This window comes from Labrus mixtus, chromosome 19 (assembly GCF_963584025.1).
Source record: "Labrus mixtus chromosome 19, fLabMix1.1, whole genome shotgun sequence".
NCBI classification, from domain to species: Eukaryota; Metazoa; Chordata; class Actinopteri; order Labriformes; family Labridae; genus Labrus; species Labrus mixtus.
Window position 1 is genome coordinate 23,565,714 of NC_083630.1, and position 22,657 is coordinate 23,588,370.

The 22,657-nt window shown below is 45.3% G+C and overlaps 2 protein-coding genes across 14 annotated transcripts in view; one reads left to right on the forward strand and one right to left on the reverse strand.

Annotated features, from left to right (window-relative positions):
- The window catches only part of ackr4b (atypical chemokine receptor 4b), a 393,880-nt gene that overhangs the window by 330,141 nt on the left and 41,082 nt on the right, over positions 1-22,657 (reverse strand). The window lies entirely within an intron of this gene.
- The window catches only part of si:ch211-285f17.1 (sickle tail protein homolog), a 120,205-nt gene that overhangs the window by 94,654 nt on the left and 2,894 nt on the right, over positions 1-22,657 (forward strand). For 8 of the 12 annotated variants that reach the window (XM_061065051.1, XM_061065050.1, XM_061065057.1 and 5 more), the window contains 16 exons: positions 530-623; positions 5,845-6,716; positions 8,215-8,319; positions 8,859-8,926; positions 11,655-11,794; positions 11,932-12,107; positions 14,083-14,204; positions 14,656-14,803; positions 16,539-17,019; positions 17,171-17,372; positions 17,912-18,201; positions 18,284-18,445; positions 18,715-18,837; positions 20,155-20,235; positions 20,338-21,957; positions 22,506-22,637. In XM_061065051.1, the coding sequence (XP_060921034.1) occupies positions 530-623; positions 5,845-6,716; positions 8,215-8,319; positions 8,859-8,926; positions 11,655-11,794; positions 11,932-12,107; positions 14,083-14,204; positions 14,656-14,803; positions 16,539-17,019; positions 17,171-17,372; positions 17,912-18,201; positions 18,284-18,445; positions 18,715-18,837; positions 20,155-20,235; positions 20,338-21,957; positions 22,506-22,637 (4,816 nt within the window). The remainder of the gene's footprint in view (positions 1-529; positions 624-5,844; positions 6,717-8,214; positions 8,320-8,858; positions 8,927-11,654; positions 11,795-11,931; positions 12,108-14,082; positions 14,205-14,655; positions 14,804-16,538; positions 17,020-17,170; positions 17,373-17,911; positions 18,202-18,283; positions 18,446-18,714; positions 18,838-20,154; positions 20,236-20,337; positions 21,958-22,505; positions 22,638-22,657) is intronic. The other 4 variants (XM_061065052.1, XM_061065055.1, XM_061065056.1 and 1 more) reach the window with 4 other exon arrangements.

A 22,657-nucleotide genomic window follows, 5' to 3' on the forward strand; every position in this document is an offset into this window, starting at 1 on the left:
TTTTCTTATTCTTTACACCTTCCTGGTTTGGTATCCACCTGGATGTCTTAAAGCAGAATCTGCAAGCAGAGAAAGAATGAAAGCTGTTTATTCTCATCTTACACAACAGCATTTCTCTTAAAGCAACTTTGCCCTGCTCTCTTTACTTCCTGCCCGAGTGCAATGTGTACTTGGTGACTAATTCATTATCTGGGCTGTAAAAAAAAAAGGTCATGTGATCCTTGAAGGTTGGTACAGGTAACCAGGGTGCAACAGTGCAGTGAGAGAGTGACAGCAGCGAAAGAAAGAAGGATTTATTTCTGCGTTGATGCAGTCGAGGCCACATTTCAAACAAAGTATTAGCCAATGTTTTTATAGACTTAAGAGATTTAGAGGAGATGTCAAACAGCAGAGGACAGGTAGAGCCTCTGTCAGGGTACGTGCCCTTGGCGGGGCTGCTGAAGAGATCCAGGCTCAGGCAGGATCGGCCGCTGTCAGACGGTGATATCTGGGCTGCTTTTTTACCTCGGGACACTTCTTCCCCTTACAGGAACATCACGGATCACTCCTGCCTGAAGGTCTACCACAAAGACCCGGCACAAGCCTTCAGCCATGGACCGAGACCGGCTAACGGCGACGCAAGGGTGAGTACTCGCCGCCGCACATGCAAACACAGAAGTGAAAGAAAAACGTCAGAAGCTGCTGTAAGACAAGCAGACCTGTTGCAGATAGATCACCCCCGCCTCCGTTTGATTCCTGTTTGCACTTCAGGGGAAAGAATGTCCCCCCCCCCTCGCCTTTCTTTAATCTGCTCCAGCGGGTGTCATATTGTTCTCTTGAGGGGCCTCCCCCCCCCCCCCCCTTGCACACGCTGCTGCAGCTTCCTTAAGGGACAATCACATTCAAATCTCTCGACTCTTTTCCTCGTTCAGTCTTCCTCCAGTATCAGCTCTAATCTCACTTGTTCTAAATCTCAGCATGTTTGTTTCCCTCCTGATGTAACACAACCCCCCCCCCCCCCCCCTCCCCCCCGCGCTCCCACGGAAGAGCTGTTTCCTCAAACATTTCTCCTTAAATCCTCTCTGCTTTAATCCCTCTGACCCTTTTTTTTATTTTTTCTCCTAACCCGCTGCTCCTCTCCTCTCTGCCTGCTGCAGCTATCATTGTGAGTGCTGCAAAAAAAAGTTACATTAACCCTCCTGCTATAATCCCGTTTTTCACACACAGCACGTGTCATAGAGTGAAAACGATAACGGTGTAAGGAATGACGAGGCAGACATGATGATGGCTTTAGAGGACCTCGGCGCTGCAGAAAGTCTCTCTTTAGTCTCTGCAGGTGAAAGACAAGTTGCTGCGGCGGCTCTCAGTGAGTCCTTTAAGGGGACGTGAACAAAAGACATTTAATAATAATAATAATAATAATAATAATAAAGTTTTTATAGCGCTTTTCGCAGACAAAGGTCACAAAGTGCTTTACATCAACAAAAAGCAACAACAGCATGCATACAATGAAAGAAGAAAAAAGAAAATATGAGTACGTGCTGTAACCAGGAACAATAAAACATAGATGAGTGAGTAGGTACACTGGGTGGACCTGATTACCCATAGGCCTGTCTGAACATTAACGTTTGTAATTGTTACTTAAAGTCTTTATATGTGATTTTTCACACTTAAATGTAGAAATCAAGTATCTCCTCTGAAAATAACTCTGTGAGTCATGACTGTCTACAATGGGTGTAACACCCGAGTCCCACTGTCTGTGATGTTTTCAGAGTTTTCAGAGTCCTATCTTCAGTTTGTTTACATCGCCAGGACGGCCGGCTGACTCCTCCCCTCGTGTATAAAAGTTGTTTAATTGAGGGACTAGAGAAAAGAAGAATAACATACTGTACTCACTGCTTAACTGTGTTTCTAGATCACGCTCATTTCAGGTAAATTTACATGCAGTGTGAAGATACGAGCAGAATAAAGATCGCTAGCATTAGCATGCTAACACAACAATGCAGCGTGAGTTGTTTTGGTTTCATGCTGGTGCTCAAGGGCGACATCTGCTGGATCAAAAAATCACATATAAAGCCTTTAAGGTGACGTGAACAAAAGATATTTAAGTGAAAAGTTTTCCCAAAAGTAGACAGAAAAAGTGAAGTAAGAGTTTAATAGTACAAACAGTTTAAAAGGCAGGGACGGTTACAACTCGGCATCAGGGGGGAAAAAAACAACTTTAATTGTGTTTGGACGTATTTTCAGGCCGCTTTTAAAACTCCTGACACTCGCTGAATCAGCAGGTTTGCAAAAAGTGGGACAAATTCAGCAACTTCACGAGGGCTCTTATGTGCAAACATTGTGAAATCCAGGCATGAAGTGGAGACATGCTGAGAAAGATTGTTGTCATGAAAAGTTCTGTCAATGTTTAACCAGGCAGCCATTGACACAGATAAAAAGTCTAGACGATGTATGTGTGTGTGTGTGTGTGTGTGTGTGTGTGTGTGTGTGTGTGTGTGTGTGTGTGTGTGTGTGTGTGTGTGTGTGTGTGTGTGTGTGTGTGTGTGTGTGTGTGTGTGTGTGTGTGTGTGTGTGTGTGGCAGCCCCCGGCTGGTTAATGCACACTTTCAGGATATTCCTAGTGAAATGCGTTCGATGAGTTTTGGTTCTTTTTTTAGAATTTAATGGCGGGCTGAACTTTCCCAAAAGACACAGAGACGAGCTGTGTCTCTGCAGCTGTGGGACTTTTAATAATGACACAGAAACCCCGGCACTCAAACCAAAAGGGCAAATACTACAACTAATGATCTGTACACCTGTTCAAACACTTTATCAGGGTGGGGGGGGGGGGGGGGGGGATTCTTCACATCTGTTCGGGCTCTTGAGGATCCTCTTGTCCTGCAGGAATGCAGGCCACGCACCAGATTCAAAAACAAAGATCCACAGCTTCTTCTATTATTGATCAAAGCTTTCTGGCCTCACTGAGACGTCTCTGGTTATGAAAGCATTCGTCTTATCCATGTCAGGAACGATCTACAAACTCACCGATGCGTGACTCGATAGGGAGAATAAAGCAGTCGACTGTTTGAATAAAGAGGAATTTCCTAGAATTGAAATCCTCTCTTCAGTCATGTTTCATGAAATGAAAACACAGTGAAACATTTAGAAATATTAATCCGTACTTATGAAAAGGGGATTCTGCCTAAAGCGCTGCTTTGTGTTTGTATTGAGTAGTCAATAGAGGCTGTCACAGATGATGTTATGTACACATCGCTGTGGGAGATATTTAGTAAACAGAGGTTCAGTCGGTGTCTTAATCTCTGGTCTCCTCTCTTCAGGGCGATCCACTCACTGTTGGCATTCAACATGAAATTAAAAAGTGAATGTTTGTTTTGTTCCACTTGTAATTATTTACTCCCATTTACTCTGTCACACCATGCACACTGCAGGCAGTCTGAGCAGACACACACAGCTCTTCTGTATGAACATGGCGGCACACCTTCTCTGTCTTTATCGTCCTCTCCGGAAGCGCTACAGTTTTTTTTTTTTTTTTTAATCTCCATCTCCGACACAGCGAGACACGTAGCCCACTTTATGCACCCCAACCAGACATAGATAGATAGATAGATAGATAGATAGATAGATAGATAGATAGATACTTTATTGATCCCGAGGGAAATTCAAAGCATCCAGTAGCAGGTTACAAAGACGTACATGACATGAAACATTTGTTACAATTTAAAACCGCAAAACCGACGCCCCCCCCCCCCCATACATATATATTAACCTGAAAAAAAGATTTAAAGAATCCCCCTAGATGAATCAAACTTAAACTGAGCAATTAAAAATAGACTTATACAAGAAATGTACATAACCCGTGCAGGGATAAAAATATATGTGAGATTTAAACAAAAACCTAAAAACAGTTGAGGAAAAAAATCTGTAATTAGACCTGAATATAAAAAATAAAAAAGTGTTGACATGCTGCCTCCATCATCGGACGCTTAGGAGCACAAAAACCCCACAAGTCAAAATTCAAACCAAATGTTTCTGAACGTGGCCTCCCGTTATCCTGGCATGCACGCTCATGTGTTTATTGTTCTACTGTTTTGTCTTAAATCTGCAATTTTTCATCATGTGTTACTAAAAAAAGCTGCAGCTGTATTTATAAAGTGGATTTATTCAAAGGATATTTTGAGTTCGGCTTGGCTTCCAGGGGTGTAACATCTGTTTGGGGTTGGACTAGTTTGCCCAAATTGTCCTTATAAGGCCGTGCTGGAATTGGCTTTGAAAGAGAGGGGCGACTTCTCTTTTCAGACGTGCAGGCACCTTGGAAAGAGAAGTCATTAGGGGTTGATGATAGTCCACAGTGGCTCCGTGCGTCTTAGATTTCCTATTATGTGTTTTTTGTTGCTTGGTGAGACCTGTAGCTGCTGTATTAATGGGCTGTGTGTGCTTTCACTGCCAGCAAGCTTCTTTCTTTTTCTCCTTTGTTATCACAGCCAAGCCTCAGCCCTTTGTTACTGTACACTTTGAGTGGTTGTTGTTTTCCAACCCAACACACACACACACACACACACATATTTTTATTCCCCCTTCACCTTGTGAAAATCCGTATCTGCACCGGGGCTAATATAAACAAAGATAACACTGAGAGAGCACAGTGTCAGAAACCTGTACGTGAAGTTTTTTTTGGAGGAACTTTGCATGAGGTTTTTTGACTTGTGTTCTTATGCAGACGTAACCTATGAGTCATACCTCAGAGGAACAATAGGTTGTTTGTCTGACAGGATAGAAGGTAAGACAGGAAGACAGATAGATTGGATTCAGCCTTTCGTGTGAAACTCCTCAGCACATCACAAACTTCTTCAGGTTATATCCCTGCTTGTTAGCTCAGGGAATTGTTTTCTTAGCCGATATTGAACTCAAGCTTTGATTAAAGAAACTCACAATATGTTGGTAACACTTGTACAAATGTAGATATTAAGCATGCTAACCTCCACTCTGATCCTGTATTTGATCATGTCTATAAACCCCTCTATTTCAGCCCTGCTCAGAACAGGCTGTTTCTGTGTCTGTACCTTTAAATATGTAAATGAGCTGTGTCTGACCACACCCCCTCTCTGGAAGGGCTTGGGTGTACTCGGTGCTTTCTGGCTCCATGTCCTATTGTTTACGGTGAGAAGGCAGACTCAGGGCAGAACAAACACCTAGCTGTGGGAGTGTCACCCACCTGGGGGAGGGGCTACTGCCCTTTGTGATGTCATGAAGGGAAAATCTCCAAACAGCCTGTTTGAGCACACATTTTCTGAAAAGTGGAGCAGGCAAAAGACTGAGAGGATGGACTTTCTCATGATTGGGGGGTTTGAAGACAGACTAGGGACACATGTGTAAAGTGGATTTGACCTTTTATTGTCATACAGTCATTTTAAAAGTGTTAATGTTAAGATATTAGAACATTCTCCTTTAACGGTCCTTTGATGGGGGGTCATGCTAAAGAACTTTCCGACCCTTGAGCTAAACGTGTTCCTCTTTTCAGAAAACTCTAACATACAGGATTTAAAGTGAAATGCTGCTCTGTGTACAGTCGCCTTTGCAAGAAACCATTAACTGGCTTCTGGAAAAAACTGCTGACAGTATTTCTTTTCCCCTGGAAAAACAGGAGTGTAAACTGAGTGAGATGGATGTTTTTTGTTTCAAGGGCAGCTTCAGTCCAGACTGTAAAAAGTTATGTTGAAAATAAACGCTGGCTGAAGCTCTCGGGCGCTGTGATTTATTGACCGATCCTTAATTGGATTTCTTTTCTCGACTCTTTTTATGCATTTTTTGAAGTGAAAACAACAACAATGTTCACGCAGTAATATGCTTTTGTGCTTTTTACAGATGCACAGCGAGATGGTACATGCGGCCCGTGATGGACCCCACCCTCTGAGACAGCCCCCCATGGGTCCGCCACCTCACCCCATGCAGGGCGCCCTACCGCCCTCCCCCCACTCCATGCCCCCGTCTCCTTCTAGGATTCCATTCGGCCCACGGCAGGGCTCCATACCCGGCAACGCCACGATCCCGCGGGAACGGCTGGCTAACGCTAACCCGCCGGCTCGCTCCATCTCGCCGTGTCCCAGCGCCATCCTGGAGAGGCGGGACGTCAAGCCGGATGAGGACGTGGGGGGTAAAAGCCACAGTCTCGCCAGGGGGAACGAGGGCTTGTATGCAGACCCGTACCTGCTCCAAGAGGGGAGAATGAACATGGCGTCCGCCCACGGGCCGCACCCCAGCCCCGGGCTAGACGGTCCAGAACTAATGGGGGGGTTTCACCGCGCCTCCATTCGCTCCACAAGCAGTTACGGGGGTCCGAGCCCCTCGGACACGATGGATCATCCGACTCTGTACAGGCAGAAATCCAGAAACAGCCAGTTGCCTACTTTGGGCTCCAAGACTCCTCCCCCATCCCCTCACAGGATGGCCGAAGTACGCATGATTGACATCCATGGCGGGCCTCCTCATGGTGGTCCACCTCATGGCGGTCCTCCTCATGGCGTTCCACCTCATGGGGTTCCACCTCATGGCGTTCCACCTCATGGCGTTCCACCTCATGGCGTTCCCATTGAGAGAAACTCACCTGTGCGCCAGTCCTACAGGAAGGACGACGGGACGGGGACCAAGCCCCGGAGCAACATGGGATCACCTGTAGTTGCAGATCTTCAGGGTCACCTTCAGGGTCCAATCCCACCTGCTGTTGACCCTCAGACACGGTAAGAGAAGCACCTGGGGGGCCGGAGGTCACACATTAAAAAAGGGGGCTGGTGGGATAGTTCAAATTAGAAATAAGGTTTTTTGCATGGGAACATGGACTAACTCTGCATCCCAGTTTCACCCTAACCATGAACTGCTGGTTTCCAATCCCCTGGTTCTGACTCTTATTTCATCACCCATGAATGAAGGCGACACAGTAACCCCCCTCCTCACTGTCTCGAGCATCCAGATGTGCACACTGCAGAATAATAACTCACATGATTATGCATCCGTTTTGGTTTGTTTGAACAACAGATTCCTGTTATCTGACCTTTATTTTCACAGTCCTTATCCAAACCTCGGAGCGTACAGTGTTAGTTATTGTAGGGTTGTTTTAGACCCCAGACAGAGTCCCCACCAACAAAACACGCTGATACCTGCAGACCCCTTTTTAAAACCCACTCTTTGTTTTTCCATTAGTCTGCAACAGTTGTTATAAAAACAAATCCCCATGTAGAGTCTTATTCAGTTTCGGGTAATCCATCAGAGATTTTTTTGGTTCTTGGTTTCAGTTTGCCCCACTCTGACCGAGAGAACACAAACATGGAAAGAGAGCCGGGGGGTGGGGGTGGTGGGGGGGTGGTATTCTTGCCACTTAGCATGGCCAACATGCTTTTATTAAAAAAGGAGGTCAAAGGGCCGACAGGGAACCTCAGAAAACCAAAGACAATATTGACCATACTGTAGAAGTATTTTAAAATGGTCCAATCAGTCCAACTGATCAGGTCGGACCACCTGGGCAGCCAAGGCACCCCCCCCCCCCAAGAGAAATTCAAGGGGGAAGTACTGTACTTAACTTTCCAAAATAAACTCAGTCCCAACCTCTTCAGCTGTCATAGAATGTATTCCTTTAAAAAATATATTGCACTGCCGAGGTCAGGCATTGGTGATTGTTGTGTCTATCCATCGTCTCTATAGTTCAGTTAGTTAGCCCCCACATCTTTCCTCAAGATAAATCATGACATCTGAGAACAAAAGCCGTTCTCTTTTTCCAAACCTCAAGGCCCCAACCGAGCCATCTCAGTGTTAAGGTTCCACTGTTCAGCCGCCTGGTGTTTGGGCCGTCTTCAGGCGGTGTCATTTTAAGAATGGTCTTTTCATTCTGGTCTGAGAGGTGACACACTTTAGTCTTATTTAAAAAAGAACAATAGACTTGATAACCTCAGGGTTCTTTTCTGGTTCGAGTCGTCCATCTTGTTCATTCCAGTCGGACTCAACGACTGAGTCAAGTGCGACAGCTTTGTTGTAATTCTGAAACAATTGATTTGAGTCAACATTGCAAATCAATTTTTTCCCCCTGTGTAAGCCCATTAAGCAAACCGTAGATTCATGGTCAGGTAATTAAAAAAACAATTGATTATCCAGTTTTGATTCTGAGCTCATTTTGCTCTCGTTGGCAGCTGTGATAATCCACTCGGCCTCAGTGTTGAAAGTAGAATTTTCTGATGTTTTCTACAGAGAGCGAATGAAGGCTATGGAGCAACAGATTGCCAGCTTGACTGGTCTTGTTCAGCATGCACTTTTAAAGGGGCCAAACACTAGTGGCAGCAAGGAGCCTCCAAGGTAAGCAATCACAGCAGAGGACAGAGTGAGGCATCAGGGGAAATAGAGTTTAAAAATGAGAAAGCTTGGAGAAAAGATAAAGTGTCCCGTCTACAATGGGCACATCAAACAGGTTTTTAAAAGCATCTGATGGAGAGGAAATAGGTCTGACTGTGAATCTGATATTAAAGTAATTTGCTTTTTTGATAAATGGCCACTGAGTGGTTTTTTTTACCTGGCTGCATTCCAACTCTCTGCACCTTGGTCTGCTCTGTTACGACCCTGTATGTTAATGTTTGCTTGACAGTTAGACTCAAAGGTCTGTTTCTGCAGTGAGTGTGTTTTTCCCGCCATGCTATACTGAGCACTGGTGGAACTTTTTTTTTTTTTTTTAACTCCATTAACATCATCTTAACCTCTCTGGTTTGTCAGTCTTTCCCCATCACACTATGTTGTAACACGTTTGTTGATACTAATACTAACCTTTAAGTACAAAGTGCTCCATAATGCTGCTTCCACAATCAAAACTCCTCTTAAGAGTTTTTTTTTTCTGGCTGCAGCGAGAGACCACCGAAGACGTCATCTCCGGCCCACAGCGCTCACAGCACACACAGCGCTCACAGCTCAGGTTAGTATCACTGTAATCCTGCTCCATGTCATTACTTCTGATTTTTTTTCTAGACAGGAGTTTTAGCGCCATTATGTCTTGTGCAGACAAGTCCACACATCAGCATCAGTCAACAGTCTGCAATGAGAATCAGGGCTGGAGGGGGAAACAAAGTCAGGCTTCTTTGCTTGTCATCGGTTCATATTCCCTTACAGTCCCCCCCCCATCCCCCCCCCCCCCGCCCCGATACATTGAGTTTAATAGGAGATAAGAGACACAGACCAGCAGGGCTAACACAAGCAGCACTCCTTGCAATACAAGTGTGCAAAATTAACCTTAAAAACAAAAAAACAGTGTAATTATATAATGTGATAAAATATGTGTGCAATAACCTCAGGTGCAATAAGAGATGTAGAAAGTAGAGACAAGAAAACATATTTATATTTTCATCTCATTGTACAGTGTTCCCCTTTGTTATTTTTTGTATTATATCTTTGCTTTTATACAGTGTATAGCTTCTGTACAGTTTATTTTAATTTACTTAGCTGTTACTACTTATTTATTATTATTATTATTATTTATTTAACAAATGGCAATAAACATCTATTCTATTCTATTCTATTCCTTAAATCAAGATGTTTTGGTGTTTCAAGCCTGCCAGGGACTATTCAGCGATTCAATCTCAGCTTTAGCGGCCAGATTTGTGACGTGATATAAAGATCTGCCACCTCGCCAGCGGCAGAAAAAAAAAAACCACACACAACACAGTTCATCCGTCTTGAGAGCTAATCTCATGTCGAGCTTGTGTAGCTTTTTCCGAGGGATTTACTTGTCATGTTACGCTTCAGTGAACCTACAAAACATCAGAAATGTTACAGCCACATCAAACATGAGAAGTTTTTTTTGTTTTTTTTTCCACCGTCCCTGAAAGTGCTTCTTCTTCACTGTCACCGCACAGCCTGCACGTCTTTTCTGATGGAGTTCCCCCGAGGCCTGAAACACAAACACAAGTGTACACTGTAACCTGTACTTCAGGTCCAGGCAGTGTGTGAGGGACAAGAGGTGTTTGGATTAGAAAGACAAAAGTTTGACCTTTTTACTGCCTCATCGGAGGGTGAGTCTCTGCAGAGAGAGAGAGAGAACTAAGAGGACAACATTCCCGGAGCTTGTGTGTCGTGCACAAGCAGTGACACAACTTTCTATAATGAGCACCTTTTAGCTGAGGTTAAAAAAGGTCAAAACAAACTTATTATCACTGCATTTCTAGTGGTATCTATATCTAAAACCATGGATTTGTCTTTGATATTTCTTTTTGTGCTGCTCACAGCTCTAAAAAAAATTAAATGTGACGTCCTTTCATACCTTGGATCTACCTACGACTAAGAAAGTAGTCCCTCAAACTTGTGTTGTATTCAAAACCACGCTAACAGAGACCAAGACATACCCGAGACCAGAGTACTCCGAGGCCGAGACATTTAAGGAACGAGACCGAGTCAAGATAAAGACCATAAATGTATCATCTTGTGTGCAGGGGGGCGTGTCACTCACTTAGACCGTAACACGGGGAAGATTGTGGTCAAAACCAGGGTGATAAAAATGAAATTATGAATTAATTTAAGTTATTTGTTGTTTTAGAAAGAGGCGTTTTCCTTCTAATCAAAGTGATGACGTGGAAAATAGCCGATCAGTGGTGGACTTCAATTAATATTCAGAGTCCGCCCAGTCTGAGACCGAGACGAGACCGAGTAAAAATGCTTTAGATTCCAAGACGAGACCGAGTCCATCGAAAAGTGTTGTCCAGACCAAGACCGGTTTCGAGCATCACAACACTACCTCAGACTCAACCCGCTCTGAGGACCCACAGATTGGATCTGTTTATTAAACAATATGAAATGATCTTCAGGCTCCCTCAGATCAGCCTCCTCTGTACTCCAGTGTTTTAAGTGAAAAAAACTCAGGCTGGGCTTTTGGAGGGATTGAATTAAAATTATTATTGCTGTCAACTCGTGTGTAGGTACTCTCACCCAGACAACAAATAAAAAACTCCTTTGGTTGCCATGGTTGCCACCACTTTCCCTCCGTCTCCAGCGGTGACTTAAATGCCAAAACCACCTGACAGACGTTTCAGACCGGCAGCAGCTGCCATTATATACATATATATATATATATATATATGTATATATATATATATATGTATGTTCATTTTGTGCAGGTGAAACGACAGCCATGGAGAGTTCATCAGGAATATTAAATCAGAGCAGGGTGTTGGTGTGAAGAATACATGTGCAGTGATTTACACTCAGACATGTTTACAACAGGAGCCTGATCATTAAAAAAAACCTTACTTTATCATGTAGGTCAGTGGTTCCCAAAGTCGGGGTCGCCAGCCACCAAGAGGGGGGTCGCGAGATGCCTTCAATAGAAAATAAAAAAATCATTTAAAAGTGCATAAGTATATATTTTTACCCATTTTTGTAAATATGCAAAAAGTAGTCCAGTGTCATATAAGACAGAATCATTAAGTCAAATGGAAATTAAATTAAATATTATAGTTTTTAGGCTGTTGTTTTATTTTGTGTTACTAGTTTTTGGATAAATTTATTAGTGTGTGCGTGGCTGTCGCTACGTTATATACCTAACTAACCACCCCAGTTTCTGTCACCCTTATTTGAAAAGTTTGGGAACCCCTGATGTAGGTAATAGTTTTCAAATGAATGCTATAATTAGATTTCTCCTCGACCATATTCAGGTGGTTCTCCCATCATGGCTGCCAAGAGAAGTGCGGCCCCGTCAGACAATCGCTCAGCTCCTCTAAAAGTCAACCTCCTGCAGTTCAGGAAGAATGTCTCCGACCTCAGGATGCAGCTCCATCAGATGAGACAGCAGCAGGTAAGACCGACTTTCTCCTTTCTGTTGAGAGAGTTCATCTTCAGTGTGTTAGTATCTAAAGCTCAACTCCTCCTCTTATATCTCTTTCCTCTACCGTGTGTGTGTGTGTGTGTGTGTGTGTGTGTGTGTGTGTGCAGCTCCAGAACCAGGAGGCGCTGCGAGTCCAGCTGAAGCGGGCCGAGCAGGAAATCAGTGTTAAACTTGCCGAGGCCATGCGGGGTCTGGAGGACCCGGTCCAGAGGCAGAGAGCTTTGGTGGAAGAGGACAGGCACAAGTACTTGGGCCTGGAGGAGCGCGTTCTCACACAGCTCGGGTAACACACACACACACACACACACACACACACACACACACACACACACACACACACACAAACCTTCATAACACTGTTAAATAAATGGACTTAGGTTGATTGCATTTATTACTGAATGTTATCGTAATGGATTTTGACTGAGAGATGGTTTTAGTAAACACCCGTGCAGCTCCACTCTCATGAACAGGCTTCATTTTTTTTATCAGCTCACCTGTGCTATTCACTTATGGACTCTTTGACAAGCCAACGCCCATCCAAATTACAGCTCGCAGGTTCATACAGGCAAGCAGCGCCCGGCCTCTCCGAGACAGCACACTCCAAACAATGGACACAACTATGGCGCTAAACTGCTCACTCCCCTGCTCTTATTTTAATTCCCCCCTTGCCTCTACTTCCAACAGGGAGCAGTAATTGAATCCTTTTATTTGGATGTAAACGGGCAAGGTCAAACGGCGTCGTCTTAATAAACACGACCGTAGCGGTTCCTGCAGACAGGGGAATGAACAGACAGGAAGTCAGTGGATTTAGCTCCCTGTTAGCCTTGGTTTCCAGCCAGTTAGTGAGTCAGCAAAGCTACGGCTGCCGACACTTTAAATAAGGCTTTGTAATTAGGGCAGCTTGGCTTTAAGACCAGTGGGAAAATGTGGTGTGAAAACCGCCCCCACCATCTCAAGGGGGGAGAACTGAATCTATCACGGCCCATTAGAGCACATTTTGTAAGATTGTTCAACTCTGCTGCAAAAACAAAAAAAGGCTCAGTACTCCCAAGTTTAGTGTAAATGTGGGACCTTGTGTAGTAGTTTGTTTTGCAATCCAAGACAGCAGGGCTATAAAAACATGGCAAAGAAATCAAAAACATTCAGGGAGTCCTAATGATGGCATCCACAGAGAGGAAAGATAAAGTTGTGTTTGTGCAAAGTAGTGTGCAGCAAACATCTCCTGTCATCACAAGTGCTTCTGTACTCGAGCTAATAGCAATAAACAAAACGATACACATGACATACAAATATGTGTAATAAAGAACTGTGTACTTGTGCTGCAATATGCATGTGTGACACTATATTTTAGGTTTAAAATGTTGTTAATTTACTGCTCTGTGTGCCTTTGAATTGTCCCCCGGGGACAATAAGGTTTTTTGAATTTGTATTGAAAGTGCTTTGAGTAGTCAGAAGACTATTAATGTGCTATAGAAGTTAGAGTTTATCATTTAGATCCAACACTGTACGTTTAACTTGACAACAGTAACATCTCAGAGTAAACACTTCCTTGCTTTATTGGGGAAGGCTGCATCGTTTACACACAGAGATAACCGCTCTGTTGACGCTCTGTTTTTGTCCGTTTGAGGCTCAATAAAACAGCAGATCTGTTTCCTGTGTCCTCAGCCGGACTCTCCCGTCATCGCTCTGATTTTTTCCGACACAGCCTTGGCACTTAACACCCTGTCTCCTTATTACCTTCCCCGCTCCCTTTAGGGAAAGTCCTCCAAAGGAGTGTTTTCTCAAGGGTCACCTCTCATGCAATCCAACTCTGCACACGATGTTATCATTCAGCACATTTCCCTGCAGAGCTGCCATTTTTCTCGAGCACTTGGACACGAGCGAGGAAGTCTTTTGTTTTGTTTTTTTTCCATAAAAAAGTCTGCAGCGAGTGTGTGGACTTGTGTCGTTCTGGGATCAGACCGTGCTCGACACTGAGGGTGGATGAGTGGATTGCATGGAAGAAATGTTTCTTGTCAGTGTTAATCCTCCTTATTGTTCTTTGTGTGTGTGTGTTGTGACCTGAAGTCTGTTCTCACCCTGGTCAGACATCATATCACTGTGTGGTCTTTCAGATAAATGACAGAGTTCTGCCCCCTGGTGTTTGTAAGGAGTAAATATCAGAGCCTTTTAAGATACATTCCAGTATAAGAGAAAGAAATAGATGTGGAGGGTTGCTCATCTTAAACAGTGTGTGTGTATTCTGTGTGTCCCTGCAGGGATCTGGAGCAGTATGTCGGCTCTCTGCAAAAAGACTCACACAGAGTCGTGACCCTGAAGGATGTGGAGGAGGGCGCCATGACTCTGAGGAAGGTTGGAGAATCTCTGGCAGGGCTCAAAGGTGAGAAAACCAACAAACGTCTCGACACTAGAGACACGAAGATGAAGTGAAATAATTCAAATGATGTTTTTATGAAGTTTTTAATTACACAGTTTCACAGTTGGATCCTATCACACTGCTGTTAGGATGATAACGTTGATCAGTTGTATTTTTAATCAGTATGTAACTCTGACACCTAGTGGTTAAAATGGGTACTGCAGTCTAAATTCTAAACATCATAGAGAGCTGTCTCCCCCCCCCCCCGGGGGTAGGGGGGAGACAGCTCTCTATGATGTTTATGCCTTAAAACCGCCTACCTTCTCTGGTCCAAACAAATCCAGAGCATTCAGGACTCTGAGACTTTTGTACAGGATTAAGAAACATTAAAGGCAGTTATGAAATAGAGAGAAGAAGAAGGTATGTCTAAATAAAAAAACAGATTGGTCAACAAGTTTTCTGTGTGTGTTTTCAGGAGAGTTCCCGGCCCTCCAAACCAGAATGCGGTCCGTGCTCAGGGTGGAAGTGGAAGCGGTCAAGTTTCTGAAGGAGGAGCCTCATAAACTGGACAGCATGCTGAAAAGGGTCAAGAGCCTGACGGACTCGCTCAGCGGCCTCAGAAGGTACGGGGAATAGATGGAGGAAGAATGTCAGTGGAGAGATAAAAGTACGAGTCTCGAGAAGAGGGGCCGAGAGGGAGAGCGGGGGGGGGGGGGGGGGGGAGCGGAGCTCATCACACGGGGGCTGTGATGTGGGAGATTGCACTGTTTGATTATACCCAGACGGCTGGCCTTCATCCCATCCAAGAGGTCATTCTGTGTGGACTGAGAAGTGTGTTGATGTACTTCCATCGACTTCGCTGAACCGAATAAGTGAATTAATTCAGTGGACAGTGCGGCGCCTCATTTCCATTTTAATATGTCACAGATACAGAACTCCTGCTCGAGTTCTTTTCTCACTCTCAGCCCAGACAACATGGAGTCACTCAGTCACCAAACCAGAGAGCGTTGAGTTCTTGCTTTGGATGGAGATTAACCCCTCACATAAGAATCTATCACAGTCAGTTTGGATGCTTTCTAAAATGCACTGACCGTGACTGTTTATAAGAACCAAAGGGAACTGATTTGAGGTCATGTATCACAAACAATAAAAAGGCTTCCTTGCAGAGGATGTCACTTCAGTGATCGTTAACAAAATGGAATTTAAGTAACCAGTCTCTTCAGCATTAATGTGTCATCTCGACAACCTTTTACATCTCAGGGAAACTTGCACATAAAGTTTTAATATCTCTCTGATGAAATGTGTATGAGTGTGTGTGTGTGTGTGTGTGTGCATGCATGACTGGTTGATTTTGTATTTTGCTGTTGCCATCACCTGCCCAGCAACAACAAATGGAAATTAGCTAGCTAGTTAAATCTGGTACAAAGCGTCTCTTCTCTTCTGAGACTAATGGTTTTTTTGCGCTGTGTCCCTCATTCAAATAAACTAAACTAAACTAAATGTCGACAAATTCCCAAACATTTAACTCCAGATCATCCCACCAGGAAAATGAGCATAGGTCAGTGTGTGGTCTAGACATGCTGGATAGATTCAGATTCAGATTCAGATTCAGACGACTTTATTAATCCCAGGAGGGCGATTCAGTTCCACAGCCTGCCGAGTCACTAAAAGAAGTCAAGACAACATTTATAAAGGAAACAAACAAAGTCACAGCAGCATTCAGACAATTTCATTCAATCAATCAATCAATTTTATTTGTATAGCGTCAACTCATAACAAGTGTTATCTCGAGACAGTTTACAAAAAGCAGGTAAAAGACCTTACTCATTGCTATATTACAAAGACCCGGCCTATCCATCATGAGCACTTTAGCAAAGCAGCAAAAGTTACAGTGGTAAGAAAACAGAAAACAGTGGTTTGAAAACAGACAAACAGGTCGCCAAATGAGAATCCAGAGCTAGAAAATTTAGATCAGCACTGCCAGTAATGTATTCAATACTATATACTGTACATAACAGGTAGTCTGCAGGGTCGCACACTGTGGAGCGTCCCCGTGCTTCACTCACAGCTCAAGTTGGATTTTAGCTGACGCACAGCTAACCTGCAGGCTGTGGATAAATAGTTCAGGCTTCCACATTTTAAATAAAATGGATATTTTTTATTGTGAGAGAGTAATCATTCCTGAAAGAAAAAAGTAGTATGGGAACATTTGTTATTTGTGCTTTTATTTTTTGGGGGGTTTAAAGTGTTTTCATTGGTGTTGACCGATCACATGGACTGTGAATATTACTTTTCAGTCTTTCTGTTTCCTTCTAGCGTCACATTTGAAGCTTTATCTTTTTTCCTTCCTCTTCACAGATGTGCATCTGAGAACGCACAGAAGGGACCCGATCCCTCCGCTAATGTCCCGGTGGAAAACAGCCCCTCAGTAGCACTAGCAGCCCCTGCAGGAGCACCCCCAGCATCCCCGGTGCCGCCTGGCTCCACATCGGCCCCTCTGGAGCCCCAGACCTCCACCATCCGATCGGAGGTGATGCCTTCCTCTCCCGTGGTCATCCATCATGTCCAGAGCTCCCCGGTCCACATGCAGCAGTCCCAGCAGTCCGCGGCTTTGGCATCTCAGCCCAGTCCCCCGCTCACCCCGAGTCCCAAACCTGGCAACGGTCAAGGCCGGGATTCCCCCAAGGGGGCGACCTCGGATCCGCCGAGTCCCGCACGTCTTAAGAAGACACAAGGGAACCCGGTGAATAACGGAAATGGCACCACAAACCAAGGTCTGATCATCGAGGAGCTCCAGAACAGTCAGGACAAGAGCAAGAACAGAGCCATGTCCATACAGGTCAGTTTCATCACTTTGGAGTCAGCGTTTGGTCTTGATTGTGTCATATTTAGTTTTCTTATTAGCATGTGTCTTTTAAAACGTATTCTTTGTTTCATAAGACTGAAATCAGAGAAGGTGTTAAACACATTCCCCCTCTCTCTTCCTGTAGGCGGCAGAAAAGGAGTGGCAGGAGAGGAGGCAGAACATGGGTCACTATGATGGAAAGGAGTTTGAGAAGATCCTGCAGGAGGCCCAGGCGAACATGATGAAGGGGATCCCCAGCCTGGAGGTGGAAGAAAACCCGACAGTGCCCCCTGTGGCCACTGGAGAGCAAACTGAAATCAAAAACAACCCGGTGGAGACACAGTCAGGTACAAATCTAACACAAACAAATGCAAATTTCACCCGTTGAAACATGAATCTGTATTGACATCGGGTCATATATGTAGAAATGTGAAATACATTTTGAAGTTGTTGCCGTCTTGACCGAGAAAAGGCAGAAAGTGTCTTTTTGGCTCGTGTGGATGAAAGACACCAAATCCCAGAATGCACAGCACTGCAGGCCACTCCCACTAAGGTCTGAATCAGAATCAGAAATACTTTAGATGTTAGCATAGCTTCCAAGCAATATGGCGGACGTTAAGTTTTCGATTCTGGGAGTGAGTTCCCACCCACTGATCTGTGATTGGTCTGTAGCTTCAGTGGTCGAAAATATGAGGAACTAACGTTGTAGTTTCACACCGGAAGCTCCTTTTCAGACTCAGGAATACAAAGATTTCTTATCTCAAAAATACTACCAGGTTTCTAATGATACAAAGATTAATGTAAATGAGTGAAGAATCCCTTTAAGTAGAGTGAATACAGTTCATTGTTTTAGCATATAGCTTACTGGAGTTTATTTCTTTGGCAGAGGAGGCCCAGTCTGAGCCCCCCCCTGACAAAGCAGTCAAGAAGGCGCCTGAGAAACTCCCAAAGCCTGTGCTGGAGAAACCCGCCAAACCTGCACTCGAGAGACCCTCCAAGACCGCCATGAAGCCACCTCCCGCCGACACTTTGAACAAGCAGGGGTCTGAAAAGGCCAGCAAGTCCCCACCGCCGCCTCCTCCAAGGAAGACCTTCAACAGCTCCAGCTCAGGCATGACCACCACCCGCTCCGGTGAGGTGGTCTTCACAAGCAGGAAGGAGTCCGTCTCGGCCCAGGTTGGTTCTGATAAAAGGTTTCTGCAGCTTGTCTTGTTTTTTTTGCAGACTAAATAATTTCCCCTCGCATGATTTCAAACAGGAGGCCGAAGAGGAAGCTCCACCTCCGCCTCCATCTCCCCAATCCAAGCCCGCCAAGGTTCCCCCGGAGACCAAGCCGAAGCCGGCCACCCCGCCCCCCGTCACTGCTTCTGTCACCGCAGAAGAGGAGGACGAAGGGGACAAGATCATGGCAGAGCTTCAGGTTAGATACAGATATACACCACGGCACTCACACACATTCAGCTACTCTCATAAGGTGTAAACCCCTTGCTGGAATTTTCTGCATTTTCTGGGAGTTGGTGATTTTCTTCTGATGGTGGTTGACTCTCCTGATCTCTCACTGCCGGCTGAGATCATGATTATGAATCTTAACTCTTTGGGGGGGTGTACAGGTGAAGACACTCAAACTTCTTCCCTCCTCAAAAATCCTTGTCCCCCCATTTCCCCCTTCACTTCTCCCCCACTCTTCAGGTTTTCCAGAAGTGCACAGTTAAGGATGTAGGGGTGAAAAATGTCTCAGAGCCCACCGCTCGAATTGAACCGCAAATCAGAGAGCTAAGACCGGGGGCCTTAATGCCCCTCAAAGAGAAAAAGGTAAAATATCACATCGCCGTGCAGCTACCCAGCTAACCGCCTGCCTCTGCCGACTGTCTGAAACAATCAATGGCTGCGTCTTAACCCCCCTTAAAAACCACCTCTGCACCCCTTTGCTTTTGGCTCGAGAGAAACCTGTAACAGCTGCCCTCCAAAAAAAAAAAGCTCCTTTCCTTGCTGCCTCCGTTTCCTTCCCTTCTTGTGATTCTGCTGGATATCACAACTTGAGTGTTTCAGGATTAAGTCTGCATAAAATGAAAGTCTCTGAAAAAGATGCTGTGTCTTTTTTGTGTGTCTGGACCAGACGATGCTGTGTTTTGCTACTGGTTTTAGTTTTTTCCTTGTCCTTTTTCTCCAAACCAATAAAGACCTGGCTGCGCTGTATTCTACAGACAATCCAATCGTCTTCTGTCTTTCTTCATTAAAGTCTTCATGCTAAGTATTTTCCTTTCATGATTGAAACTTGAAAAGGAACAACACAGTTCTAGTAGACGCCTGTTTTTGCAGACTTGGTTCAGTAGAGGTCAGTCTGGCCACTTTTGCATGCCACTCTCAGACTTCAACTTCTCTCAAAGAATCACTCTTGGCCTCACTTTCCTTTTGTCTTTGCACAACTTTACTCCGGTTTGCTTTTCCCAGCTTTACACCCACGTAACCAGCACAAACCCCTGTAGTTCATTTTCTCACATTTAAGCTCATCAGTGCACACTTTTTAATAAGTCAACCAGTGTGACCAACTGGATGGGTATGTTCTAATCTTAAGTTTCAGCTCTGTTAGAGTTTTAAGACTTTAATGAGTGAGCTAATGGTTAGCGTAAAGAAAAAAAGAATTGCACATGGGGTGAAAGATTAAAAAGCCCAAAGTATTTATCTGATGCAGTGGTGAGATAAGTTAGTTTCTAAGGGTCTGCAGGACATCCTGTGTGAAGAGGATAGAAAACAGGATGTGTCATGGTGGTTAAAAACATCTCAAAACATAGACCGACGACTCTGTTGAAAAAAAAGGTGTTGCAGATATTAAAAAAGGTGTTGCAGATATTAAAAAAGGTGTTGCAGATATTAAAAAAGTTGTTGCAAACAAAGAAGGTCTGCAATCAGCCCATCTCTGTTTAGCTAAAGCTGCACTCCAGTCTTAGCTTGTTAGCTTTAATATGTGTTAGCATGCATTTTAAGAGCAGCTCATGAAAGTGCTGTGATGAGGAGCAGGAGTCACACTGTATGCAGTGTTGAGACTGTGGATGCTACTTGCTAAAGTGTTTCTAAAGTCACCTGACACACCAGTTGCACAGTAAATATTATCTTAACACGTTGTCCTAGCAGAGCTCAGAGCCCAGTCGAGAGGATAAAGATCCAGACACCGATGAAAATGGGAATACTACTGTCAGGCAGAGCCAGGGGGTGAGTATGACGTTCAGTTAGGAACACTTGTTTTCATCTACACTTCATGCATGTACCATCGTTAAGACAGTTTGAGATCAGCTTCTGCTTTTTATTCCTCAGGTGATATACTATGTGACTGGCCAGATCCCCAAAGATCACCCAGCACCATCAGGAACCGAGGACGCCACCGACCATCGAGAACCCGCACAGCCTCCATCACAGGTGTCAAATGTCAATGTTAATGACAATTCTCCAAGCCAGCAGCAGCAACAGCAACAACAGCCGCCGCCATTATCTCCGCCGCCCAAATCCCCCGTTACACCGCCGCCTATCTCGCCCAAGCCCGTCGGACTGAAGGGATTCAAACTGCCGAGGAAGCAGGTGAAACGATCTGAATCTTTAAAGACCAGCGCGGAAATGGAGAAGGGAAAAATCTTGAACAAAATCAACACTGAAAAGAAAACAAAAGTTCTCCAGCTGAGCGTTTCCTCGAGTACTAAGAATGTAATCGCTGAGCCGGCGGCGACCACGAGAACCAGGAGCATAAAAGAGGTTCTTAAGAGCGCCGCGTCTCCGACTCATGTGGCGCCGAGGGAGGTCAGCGATCCAGCTGAAAGTAACTGTGAGGACGATAATGAAGAGGCATACCTTAGTCCTGACCTACCTGGAGAAGAGGCTCCGCCCCCTCCTGACAACATAGCGTTCATGATCACAAACACCAAAGTCCAGGCCTTGTCTTGCGGCGAGTACCAGGAGTTAGTCAACGCCAAGAAGGGGAGTGTCCAGACCGTTACCGTGGGCAACGCCGCAAACAGTTACAACACCACAGAGGATCCGTCGGAGCCGCAGGATTACGGCTACAACAACAAAAAGCCCGTCATTATCATATTCGACGAGCCCATGGACATCCGCTCGGCCTACAAGCGCCTGTCCACCATCTTTGAGTGCGAGGAGGAAATGGACAGGATGCTGGCGGCGGAGCGCATCGACGAGGAAAGCGAAGAGTCGGACACGACGGTCGGGAGCGAGAGGGTCGACGGTAAAAAAAAGGTGAACGCGGACCATGTTAGCTTGTCGTCCTCGTCCTCGTCTTCCATGTCCGAGCTGACGGACGGCGGCGCCCCGGAGGCGAGCAGCGACGGCAAGCAGGACGGTAAGAAGAAGTTCAAGTTCAAGTTCCCGAAGAAACAGCTGGCGGCGCTGACGCAGGCGATCCGTACCGGCACCAAGTCGGGCAAGAAGACTTTACAGGTGGTCGTGTACGAAGACGAGGAGGAGAGCGACGGCACCGTCAAGCAGCACAAAGAGGCCAAGAGGTTTGAGATCGTCCGCTCGAAATCCTCGGCGGAGAAACGCTCGACCGCCGCCGCCGCGAAGAAGCAGAACTCGGACGCCATCGGCAGGACGAGCGAGATCAGGAAGAACACCTACAAGACGCTGGACAGCCTGGAGCAGACCATCAAGCAGCTGGAGACCACCATCAGCGAGATGGGACCGTCGCCCCCCGGGGAGCCGGCCCACGCCGAGGAGCCCAGAATAGGCAACGGGAAAGGTTCAGAAGGGGCGGGGCTGAAGAGGTCGTCCTCTCTCCCTACATCCAGAGGGTCGGGCCCTAAGGTACCGAGCAAAAACTCCTCGCTGAAGAAGACTAAACCTCAGCTCCTCCCTCGCCCTGTAGTCATCCCTACTACCACCACCACCACCACCACTGTCCCCAGTGCTCCCAGCACCCTTCAACAGGTCTCTCTTTAGCTCTTGTTGCTCCGGGAATCCTTTGGGTCCTTTTTTTTTTTTTTTTTTTTTCAGTTTACCTTCACTTCAACTCCTAACCACTGAAATTACAAAAAAAATCATTAATCCACTCCACAGAGGTCATGAAAATGTCCCCACATGGCTTTCTCCCTCTGTGACATCATGGCGACATGATTGGGGGGGTGTGGCATTTTTGATTGGTTCCCTGACTACCATATTTCTTCTTCTTCAGTTCATTGCTAAAACTGCGGTTTTCAGCAAGTGGCAAAACTCATCGTCAAAGACACACTTCACGATGTCTAAACTCTGATATCTGCCTTAACCCTTTGAGTGCATGTTCTACTGTGTATTTGACTTTAAAGGTTACTGGTCTCACTGGGTGCATGCTCTCCCACTGGTGTGTTGATGTTGAGGTGTTCTTTTTTTACCTGTGTTAAGTGCCTTGATTCTCATGCTTCCTATGTGGTGTGTTTTTTTCCCCTTTTCTTTTGTTTTTATTTCTTGTTTTTTGTTTTTCCGTTTGGATCCCCTTGCAGAACACCAGTGTCGCTTCTCCCACTAGTCGGATGCCCGTCCCTTTGTCTACGAAGTCCAGGCAGGCGCCGGGTACTGCAGACAAAGCGGGAAAACAGCAAAAACTGCAGGACGCTCAGAGGCAGTTCCGACAGGTAGTTTTACTGTAGGGCCT